Source organism: Citrus clementina, unplaced genomic scaffold (genome assembly GCF_000493195.1).
Source record: "Citrus clementina cultivar Clemenules unplaced genomic scaffold, Citrus_clementina_v1.0 scaffold_4, whole genome shotgun sequence".
Lineage (NCBI taxonomy): Eukaryota > Viridiplantae > Streptophyta > Magnoliopsida > Sapindales > Rutaceae > Citrus > Citrus x clementina.
This window is the reverse complement of record NW_006262274.1, coordinates 5,754,948-5,766,102: the sequence shown is the minus strand read 5'-3', so window position 1 is coordinate 5,766,102 and position 11,155 is coordinate 5,754,948. Positions and strand designations below refer to the sequence as shown.

At 52.2% G+C, this 11,155-nt stretch overlaps 3 protein-coding genes across 3 annotated transcripts in view; 2 read left to right on the top strand and 1 right to left on the bottom strand.

Moving 5' to 3' along the window:
* Window positions 1-4,135: 4,135 nt before the first annotated feature.
* On the top strand, window positions 4,136-4,992 carry LOC112099007. The gene is made up of 2 exons (XM_024186104.1): window positions 4,136-4,643; window positions 4,747-4,992. Exons 1-2 carry the CDS (start codon window positions 4,233-4,235, stop codon window positions 4,990-4,992), a joined length of 657 nt encoding a protein of 218 aa, XP_024041872.1. The 5' UTR covers window positions 4,136-4,232.
* Window positions 4,993-5,392: 400 nt separating this feature from the next.
* Window positions 5,393-9,160, top strand: LOC112099005. Its single transcript, XM_024186103.1, has 4 exons — window positions 5,393-5,726; window positions 6,312-7,072; window positions 7,244-8,397; window positions 8,713-9,160. Exons 1-4 carry the CDS (start codon window positions 5,393-5,395, stop codon window positions 9,158-9,160), a joined length of 2,697 nt encoding a protein of 898 aa, XP_024041871.1.
* A 1,048-nt stretch (window positions 9,161-10,208) lies between these two features.
* LOC112099004 overlaps window positions 10,209-11,155 on the bottom strand; it is a 3,010-nt gene continuing 2,063 nt past the window's right edge. Inside the window, exon 2 of the mRNA XM_024186102.1 lies at window positions 10,209-11,124. Within this exon, the coding sequence (XP_024041870.1) occupies window positions 10,209-11,124 (916 nt within the window). The remainder of the gene's footprint in view (window positions 11,125-11,155) is intronic.

Here is an 11,155-nt window from a genome sequence, read left to right as displayed (position 1 = left end):
CCAAATTTTGCTCGATACTCGGGCGAGACTTCACTTCTAGGGGGACCGACTTTGGCATTTTTGGGTCGGCTACGGCTGCCATCCTAGCCAAAATGTCTGCTCGACTATTCTGCTCCCTGGGGATTTGTATCACCTCCACTGCTTCGAACTTCCCCATCATCTGCCTGACTATCCTTAGGTACTGTTCCATCTTCTCCTCTCTTGGTTGGAATCTTTCACTGACATGATTCGCAACCAGCTGGGAATCGGTTCTGATCTTAACTCTGTCCGCTTTCACGGCCCTAGCCAATTCCAGCCCTGCTATCAAGGCTTCATATTCTGCCTGGTTATTTGTGGCTGCAAATTCCAACTTTACAGCATAAGAGATCTCCTCCCCCTCTGGGCCTTCCAGGACAATCCCTGCTCCTGAACCCCGCTCTCCTGATGACCCATCCACAGATATCTGCCATACTTGAGTTTCGTCGTTGCCTATATCTGCATCTTGCTGATCCAAGCATACTTCAGGCTCCGCGAACTCAGCTACGAAATCGGCCATTGCCTGGGCCTTTATCGCCGCGCGGGGTTTATAGTCTATGTCGAATTCGCTCAGCTCTACAGTCCATTTGACGAGCCGACCAGAAGCATCCGGCTTGTGCAGAATTTGACGCAATGGCTGGTTGGTTATTACCGAGACCGGGAATGCTTGAAAGTACGGCCTCAACTTCCGAGCAGCAACCACAAGGGCCAGTGCCCATTTCTCCATCGTTGGGTATCTGGTCTCAGCGTCGAGCAGGGCCTTGCTGGTGTAGTATATCGGATACTGAATTCCTTCTTCCTCTCTCACCAGAACGGAACTGGCGGCCCGATCAGATACCGCCAAATACAGATTCAACTTGTCCCCATCCCTCGGTGTGGACAGTAGCGGAGCTTGCTGCAAGTAATGCTTCAAGTTCCGGAAGGCTTCCTCGCATTCTGGGGTCCATTCCGTTTTCTTTCCCCTCCTTATCACTTGAAAGAATGGCTGACACTTATCTGTAGCCTTGGATATGAATCTGCTCAACGCCGCCAACCTCCCCGTGAGGCTCTGCATCTCCTTCAGGTTTCGAGGAGACGTCATTTGCACAATTGCCTGGATCTTCTCGGGATTTGCTTCAATCCCCCTATGGCTCACCATGAATCCCAGGAATTTCCCTGACTCGACCCCGAAAGCACACTTCTCCGGGTTGAGCTTCATCTTATACTTCCTCAAAAGCTCGAACGTCTCCTCGAGATGTCTGACATGTTCCTTCGGGACTTTGGACTTGGTGATCATGTCGTCCACGTACACCTCCATGGTTTTCCCGATCAAGGGCTTAAAGACTTTATTCACCAGCCTTTGATAGGTGGCCCCAGCATTCTTGAGACCGAATGGCATCACCCTGTAACAGAACAGACCTTGGTTAGTGATGAAAGCCGTGCTCTCCTCATCCGGCTCGTACATGGGGATCTGGTTGTATCCCGAGAATGCGTCCATGAAGCTAAGCAGACCATGTCCAGCCGTTGAATCTACTAGCTGATCGATCTTTGGTAAAGGGAAGCTGTCTTTTGGGCACGCCTTATTGAGGTCTGTGAAATCCACACACATCCTCCACTTGCCGTTCGCCTTCTTTACCAACACCACATTTGATATCCACTCTGGGTAATTGACTTCCCGAATGAACCCTGCTCTCAGAAGCTTCTCCACCTCATCATTTACAGCCTCATACCTCTCCTGATTGAAGCACCTCCTCTTCTGCCTTACTGCCCGAGCACCTTTCTTTATTGCCAGCCTATGACATGCTACCTCTGGGTCAATCCCTGGCATGTCCTCATGTGTCCAGGCAAACACGTCGGCATGAGCCTGTAAGCATTTCACCAACTCCTGCTTTTGCTCTCCCTCAAGTCTCGACCCGATTCTGATCGTCTTTCCCGGGTTCTCCGGTCCCATGCTTACTGTTTCCAGATCCTCTACGGGTTCTTGTCTGCCAGTCTTGTTTTCCACTCGGGTATCGAGGGATGTTATCTGCATCGCCTCCCTTGCTGCCGAGGAGTAGCAGCTTCTTGCGATCCTCTGGTCTCCTCGTACCACTCCGACTACCCCATTCACCCGGTACTTCAGAGACAGATAATGGTTGGACAGCACCGCTTTGCTCATCCTTAAAAATGGCCGACCTAGGATCATCTGGTAAGGACCTTCCTCGTCCACTACGACGAAGTCCAGTATCATTGTTCTTTCTGTCGGGGGGCTCCCGATTGTGATAGGCAGTTCGACCACGCCCAGAGGGACCAGCTTCCCTCCTCCGAACCCCTTCAAGGAGGTGTTGGTGTATTCCAACTTCCGGTCGGCTATTCCCATCTCTTCCAAAGTTGATTTAAATAGCACATCAACTGAGCTCCCCGTATCAACCAGTATCCGGTCAAACTTCTTGCTAGCGATCGTAGCCTTGATGACTAAAGCGTCCTCGTGGGGGTATAGAATCCCTTCCTCATCCTCATCCGTCCACATGATTGGCACTTGCCTGACCCTTGCTCGTTTGGCTGCTGGGGTGTTGAAGAGTATCTCTTTACTGGTCATGGCGTATCTGGCATAATTTTTTCTCGATCTGTTCGAATCTCCGGCCAACGTTGGGCCCCCAGCTATCACCCTCGCTGCGGGCGGCTCGCGTCTCAAGATTCCATCACTCTGCTCCCCTTCATCCGTGGTGGCCACCATCGGGAAAGTCCCATCCATAAACTCGTCCAGGTACCGATTTCTCACCAAATCTTCGACCTGGGTCTTGAGATCTCTACACTCTGCTGTGGTATGGCCATGGGTGCCATGGAACTTACAATAACGTCCTCTATCCCTCATGTTGGGTAGCTTTGTTATTGGTGTAGGGAGGTGCAGCAGCCCTCGACCCTTTATGGCCTCGTACACCTCATCCAGGGGCATCTTCAAGGGAGTGTACCGCCCACAGTCCTGGTTCTGGTCGACCAGATGCACTGCTCTTTCTCTGTTTGCCCCACTGTGAGTTGGGGGCGGTGGGAGTGCTTCTGGTCTGCTCGTCCTGCTACCGTGGGAATGTTGATGAAGATCGCCGGATGCCGAATCATGTCTTCTCCAAGGCTCCCTAGCTGGGGAGCGAGGAGGTGGCGCCCTGCTGCGCTGATACTGTGGCGGCCTCTGATGAGGCTGGTAAGCAATTACCCTACCTCCTGCTCCACTACCGGAGATCTGGTGGTCCCTCCTCCTGTTCGGTCCATTAGTTGGTAATGCTTTCTTCTCTTTCCTCCCTAACCCTTCCAACTGGTCTGTCTTGATCCGTGCAGCCTTCTCCTCCTCAATCTCGATGTCTCTTTTAGCCTGTTCGTATGCGGCTGCATACGTTTGAACAGCTGGGCTTCTCAAATTGTACCACAGCCTTCCTATCTTCACCCCTTCTTTCAGTCCCCTTAACGCCTGAGGGTGGTTGAAGGCTCCCAAGTCGAGGACAGCCCGATGAAACCTCTTGATGAATTCCCGAAGGGTTTCTTGCTCCCCCTGTTTCATGCTCTTCAGCTCCATCATGTCATCTTCCGGCGACATTGCCCCACTAAACTGCTCTGCGAATTCCTGGCACATCTGCTCGAAGGTTTTTATGCTGCCCCGAGGAAGTTTCCTGTACCATTCTCGTGCACGTCCCTCAAGGGATAGTGGGAACACCCTGCACCTTTGGGATGGAGATAATCCCTGGACCCCCGTTATGTCGTTGAAGCGCTCTATGTGCACCAGCGGGTCAGTTCTTCCCGAGTATCTGAGGTCGGGGAGGCGGAAATCTCTTGGAATAACTGCCCTCATGATCTCTACTGCGAGCGGTGATTCCCCGTCCAGCATTATCCTCCAACCAGGGGCTCTGTTCCTCCCTTGCATGTCATCAATTATTTGCGCTAGCCTTCGCACTTCCTCCTCCAGCTGTCCTGCGCGACCAGGGTCGCGCGCTGCAGCTTGATCCCGCTCTCGCTCTACATCATGTAAGTGTTGCCTCAGTTCTGTTTCCTCTGCGTTCACCACCCCGTCGCCCCCGTCACAAGTCTGTCTTACCGGGGACTGCTCTCTTTCTCTATGAAATTCTCCCCGCAGAGGTACGTTACCTCTCTCACCGCCAAATCTCCCAGCGGTTTGACTTCTCTCCGCACTATCGGTACCTGGTGCCGCTCCACCGCCTCTCACCCTTCCCTCTTGGGTTACCCTTCGCTCGTTCCGCAGCTCATGCAGGATGGTTGTCAAGGTTTCCATCTGCTTTTCCATTCGCTCCATCCGGTCGAACATGACTTTTTCCCGTGCTTCGCTGATCACCTCCCTCAGCGTCACGGAATCGTTAAGCCTTATGTCACCCCCTTGTGCGCTACTTCCTCCTATCTCCATTGCCTTTCGCTTACTCCACCCCTCTTCTTGCTATCGACAGAAGCTTTTTGCTCTGGATCCCCACAGACGGCGCCAAAATGTTGATGCGAGATTCCGGTTCTCCTCGTTCTACGATCAGGATCTCTGCTCGATCAACTTCGTCACGACCAGGAGGTCTCCTCGCCAGGCTTCTTCCCCGGAGGTCCCTGCGTACACAGATAAGTCAGAGTACGCTGGTTGTTTTCCCGGCGCAAACCCTCCGACGCTCAAGTCAGATATGAAGGTTCGGGAAAAGCTTGCCACAGGTCTTATGGCGTTTCTTGTGGTTTTCTCCCCTTTTCTCAAGAATGCCAACCTTTTTACCTTCGTTGGCTACCTTTTTATAGGCTTCCTCTGAATCTCAGTCTTCCGCTCTTTTCGAGAAGGTATGGGACTCCAACTGCTGCGTTATGGGCAAAACATGGGATCTAGCGTGTTACGCCACGGTTCAGGGGAAAGCGTGGCTGCCATGGCTCTGTGGGACCTTGCGTGTTACGCCACGGTTCTGGGGAAGGTGTGGCTGTCATGGCTCTGTGAGATCTTGCGTGTTACGCCACGGTTCTGGGGAAAGTGTGGCTGTCATGGCTCTGTGAGATCTTGCGTGTTACGTCGCGGTTCTGGGGAAAGCGTGGCTGTTGTGCCTAGATTCTCGTGCTGGAGAGCACGTCTTGCCAACTGCCGTCGACCGGGTCTCCTCGCCTCTCGATCTCTAGCCGGAATGGCCTTATGCCTTTTATAGGAATTGGCCTCGCGGACGACAACATCGTGGACGAGCAGGATGTTTCTGCTCCTGTTCTTCCACGCGCCAGGCTTTAACGGAACACACCGGTTCGCAGAACTCTGCCGTCAGATATCTGCTCGTCATTCCTGGTCCCTTCGACGCATTTGCCCCAAACAGTATCCCTCCCAAACACCAGATACGCCATGACCAGTAAAGAGATACTCTTCAACACCCCAGCAGCCAAACGAGCAAGGGTCAGGCAAGTGCCAATCATGTGGACGGATAAGGATGAGGAAGGGATTCTATACCCCCACGAGGACGCTTTAGTCATCAAGGCTACGATCGCTAGCAAGAAGTTTGACCGGATACTGGTTGATACGGGGAGCTCAGTTGATGTGCTATTTAAATCAACTTTGGAAGAGATGGGAATAGCCGACCGGAAGTTGGAATACACCAACACCTCCTTGAAGGGGTTCGGAGGAGGGAAGCTGGTCCCTCTGGGCGTGGTCGAACTGCCTATCACAATCGGGAGCCCCTCGACAGAAAGAACAATGATACTGGACTTCGTCGTAGTGGACGAGGAAGGTCCTTACCAGATGATCCTAGGTCGGCCATTTTTAAGGATGAGCAAAGCGGTGCTGTCCAACCATTATCTGTCTCTGAAGTACCGGGTGAATGGGGTAGTCGGAGTGGTACGAGGAGACCAGAGGATCGCAAGAAGCTGCTACTCCTCGGCAGCAAGGGAGGCGATGCAGATAACATCCCTCGATACCCGAGTGGAAAACAAGACTGGCAGACAAGAACCCGTAGAGGATCTGGAAACAGTAAGCATGGGACCAGAGAACCCGGGAAAGACGATCAGAATCGGGTCGAGACTTGAGGGAGAGCAAAAGCAGGAGTTGGTGAAATGCTTACAGGCTCATGCCGACGTGTTTGCCTGGACACATGAGGACATGCCAGGGATTGACCCAGAGGTAGCATGTCATAGGCTGGCAATAAAGAAAGGTGCTCGGGCAGTAAGGCAGAAGAGGAGGTGCTTCAACCAGGAGAGGTATGAGGCTGTAAATGATGAGGTGGAGAAGCTTCTGAGAGCAGGGTTCATTCGGGAAGTCAATTACCCAGAGTGGATATCAAATGTGGTGTTGGTAAAGAAGGCGAACGGCAAGTGGAGGATGTGTGTGGATTTCACAGACCTCAATAAGGCGTGCCCAAAAGACAGCTTCCCTTTACCAAAGATCGATCAGCTAGTAGATTCAACGGCTGGACATGGTCTGCTTAGCTTCATGGACGCATTCTCGGGATACAACCAGATCCCCATGTACGAGCCGGATGAGGAGAGCACGGCTTTCATCACTAACCAAGGTCTGTTCTGTTACAGGGTGATGCCATTCGGTCTCAAGAATGCTGGGGCCACCTATCAAAGGCTGGTGAATAAAGTCTTTAAGCCCTTGATCGGGAAAACCATGGAGGTGTACGTGGACGACATGATCACCAAGTCCAAAGTCCCGAAGGAACATGTCAGACATCTCGAGGAGACGTTCGAGCTTTTGAGGAAGTATAAGATGAAGCTCAACCCGGAGAAGTGTGCTTTCGGGGTCGAGTCAGGGAAATTCCTGGGATTCATGGTGAGCCATAGGGGGATTGAAGCAAATCCCGAGAAGATCCAGGCGATTGTGCAAATGACGTCTCCTCGAAACCTGAAGGAGATGCAGAGCCTCACGGGGAGGCTGGCGGCGTTGAGCAGATTCATATCCAAGGCTACAGATAAGTGTCAGCCATTCTTTCAAGTGATAAGGAGGGGAAAGAAAACGGAATGGACCCCAGAATGCGAGGAAGCCTTCCGGAACTTGAAGCATTACTTGCAGCAAGCTCCGCTACTGTCCACACCGAGGGATGGGGACAAGTTGAATCTGTATTTGGCGGTATCTGATCGGGCCGCCAGTTCCGTTCTGGTGAGAGAGGAAGAAGGAATTCAGTATCCGATATACTACACCAGCAAGGCCCTGCTCGACGCTGAGACCAGATACCCAACGATGGAGAAATGGGCACTGGCCCTTGTGGTTGCTGCTCGGAAGTTGAGGCCGTACTTTCAAGCATTCCCGGTCTCGGTAATAACCAACCAGCCATTGCGTCAAATTCTGCACAAGCCGGATGCTTCTGGTCGGCTCGTCAAATGGACTGTAGAGCTGAGCGAATTCGACATAGACTATAAACCCCGCGCGGCGATAAAGGCCCAGGCAATGGCCGATTTCGTAGCTGAGTTCGCGGAGCCCGAAGTATGCTTGGATCAGCAAGATGCAGATATAGGCAACGACGAAACTCAAGTATGGCAGATATCTGTGGATGGGTCATCAGGAGAGCGGGGTTCAGGAGCAGGGATTGTCCTGGAAGGCCCAGAGGGGGAGGAGATCTCTTATGCTGTAAAGTTGGAATTTGCAGCCACAAATAACCAGGCAGAATATGAAGCCTTGATAGCAGGGCTGGAATTGGCTAGGGCCGTGAAAGCGGACAGAGTTAAGATCAGAACCGATTCCCAGCTGGTTGCGAATCATGTCAGTGAAAGATTCCAACCAAGAGAGGAGAAGATGGAACAGTACCTAAGGATAGTCAGGCAGATGATGGGGAAGTTCGAAGCAGTGGAGGTGATACAAATCCCCAGGGAGCAGAATAGTCGAGCAGACATTTTGGCTAGGATGGCAGCCGTAGCCGACCCAAAAATGCCAAAGTCGGTCCCCCTAGAAGTGAAGTCTCGCCCGAGTATCGAGCAAAATTTGGGGGTGTTGCGGATAGAACAAAAAAGCTCGTGGAGGGACCCGATAGTTTCATACCTTAGAGACGGGGTCTTACCACCGGACAAGCTACGGGCTCGGAAGATTAGAGCTCAGGCCTCGAGATACACGATGATCGATGGGGTACTGTATCGACGAGGATATACATTACCGTTCCTTCGGTGTTTGGACGATGACGACGCGGATTACGTGCTGAGGGAAGTACATGAAGGAATTTGCGGAAATCATTCTGGCGGGAGGTCCCTGGCCCACAAGGTTCTAAGGCAGGGATATTTCTGGCCGACGATGCACCAGGATGCGCAAAGGAAGATCAGGAGCCGTGCAAGCTGCCAGAGTTTTGCGAATTTCTCTAACCAACCACCAGAGAAGCTCACCTCCATGGCCTCCCCTTGGCCATTCGCTCAATGGGGAATTGATCTGATCGGCCCATTGCCAAAGGGACGAGGAGCAGCAACACATGCGATAGTCGCTATAGATTACTTCACGAAGTGGATAGAGGTAGAAGCCCTTAGCAGGATCACAGAGAAGAAAACAACAGACTTCGTGTGGAGAAACCTGGTCTGTCGATACGGGATCCCATATGCCTTGGTAACGGATAATGGCAGGCAGTTCGATAATCACAGCTTCAGGGATTTCTGCCAGAACCTCGGGATAGAGCTGAAGTATTGCTCGCCTGCTCACCCTCAATCGAATGGACAAGTAGAAGCAGCCAACAAGACAGTCAAGAGGCTTCTGAAAACCAGGCTCGGAGCAAAAAAAGGTGCGTGGGTTGACGAGCTGTCAGGTGTGCTATGGGCATACAGAACAACCCACAAAACCGCAACGGGGGAGACACCGTTCGCTTTGGCTTTCGGACATGAAGCGGTCGTGCCGGCTGAGGTAGGAACGACCACACACCGGACAGATCATTTCAATGAGCAGGAGAACGACGAGCAGATATGTTTGAATCTTGATCTGCTAATGGAGAGGAGGGAACAAGCAGCCGAGCGATCAGTCACTTACCAACAGAGGGTTGCTCGGTATTATAACCAGAAGGTGAACATACGGCAATTCAGGGTCGGAGACTGGGTACTGAGAAGAGTGAATCAGAGCACCAAAGATTCGACTCAAGGAGTGCTGGGACCGAATTGGGAAGGGCCGTATAGAGTCAAGCAGATAGCGGGGCCCGGAGCTTACAAGCTGGTTCGCGCGGACGGCCACGAAGTGAAACGCCCATGGAACGCAGCACACCTCCGAAAATACTTCCAGTAAGACTTGCTCACATTTTAAAGCAATTTCTGCTCATGCTGTCTATCTTTTATTTTTATGTTTTATGTCCGAACAATTTCATGTAAGTCAAATCCTGCCATTAATGTAACGTCGACGAATTTTATTCGCTTGAAACCGAAAAAAAATCCTGAGGCATGCAAAGGCTCGCCAAGTCTCAGAGCCTGTCTTATGGCGAGACAGAAGCCAAGCATGCCAGGATCTGCTCGGCCACGAGAAGGCAGCAGAATCCAAATCGTTTGAAGAAAATCCTGAGGCATGCAAAGGCTCGCCAAGTCTCAGAGCCTGTCTTATGGCGAGACAGAAGCCAAGCGTGCCAGGATCTGCTCGGCCACGAGAAGGCAGCAGAATCCAAATCGTTTGAAGAAAATCTTGAGCCATGCAAAGGCTCGCCAAGTCTCAGAACCTGTTTTATGGCGAGACAGAAAGCCAAGCATGCCAGGATTTGTTCGGCCACGAGAAGGCAGCAGAATCCAAATCGTTTGAAGAAAATCCTGAGGCATGCAAAGGCTCGCCAAGTCTCAGAGCCTGTCTTATGGCGAGACAGAAGCCAAGCATGCCAGGATCTGCTCGGCCACGAGAAGGCAGCAGAATCCAAATCGTTTGAAGAAAATCCTGAGGCATGCAAAGGCTCGCCAAGTCTCAGAGCCTGTCTTATGGCGAGACAGAAGCCAAGCATGCCAGGATCTGCTCGGCCACGAGAAGGCAGCAGAATCCAAATCGTTTGAAGAAAATCCTAGGGCATGCAAAGGCTCGCCAAGTCTCAGAGCCTGTCTTATGGCGAGACAGAAGCCAAGCATGGCGAGATCTGCTCGACCGCGTAAAGGCGAGCAGAATCCCGAACATCGGAAAATTTTCTAAGGCAGGTGGCGAAACCATATACCAAGCCATAGCCAGTTCGACCAGACGAGGACGAGCAGGCTCTCGTAATTACCACACAAGAGAGTAATCAAAAACATTTCTACTAATTTATTAATAATTAACAAAGCAGATAATCTTCACAAACATTGTTCATTACAATACAAGAAACATATCAGGAAGGTCGTGGATCAGTAAGCCCAGCAGCGTCGGTTGGCTGGACCTCCTCAGGTGCAGGAGGAGTATCACCAGTCGCATCCAGAGGGGCGCTCACCTCGCCAACATCAGCAGGGACTGCACGAGGAGGAGAGTCTCCCTCCTCAATCACGATCGGCTCTACCCCTTCGGCATCTTCCTTGGCCGCCTCCTCGTCCATGTGTTGAGCAACACCAGCTGCAAGGTCATCCATCTTCAGATCAGGGTGTTGCTTCCCGAGGACGGCCATGATACAACGATAGGAATGCCGAAGTCCCTGGTCGTACTGGTTGTCAGCCTCCCTCTCCAAGTTCTCTACATGAGCTCGGTGGGAATCGCGGAGAGATTCGAGCTGAGCCTCATACATAGCCCTCTGCCCTTGGAGATCCTCCTTAACCTTGGTCAGCTCCTCCTCGAGGGTAATGGCTTTTGCTTGAGCAAGGGACTCTTGCTCTATCAGCTTGAGGTTCTCAACGTTTAGCTCCCCCGCTTTTTTCTCGGCAACGTCAGCTCTGGTCGTCGCCGATTGAATGTCCTCCTTCATCTTCCTGTCATAACGGCCAACCTTGGCCTTATAGTAGGTGGCCATGCAGCTGAGATGGAAAGCACTATACTGCATGGCTCCCACCAGCTCGCCCAGGGTACAACCGTCAAAGCCCTTCAGGTCCTTCTTGCTCACGAGTTTAGACAACTCATTGAGATAGGGGACCAAGTGTTCTGGTCGGCTGTCGGGAAAGCGAGACCGAGGCACAACAGGTGGAGAAGAGAAAGCAGGATCAGTGGCTGCTCTACTGGGATTCCCGACTTTAGCAGAAGCAGGAGGGAGAGCCTGCCAAGGAGGAACCTGCTGCACGATGTTCTTTCGCTTCGCAGCGGGAGCATCTTTGTCTTGGTCCCTATCGGTTGTTGGAGGCCCAAAGCGTTTCC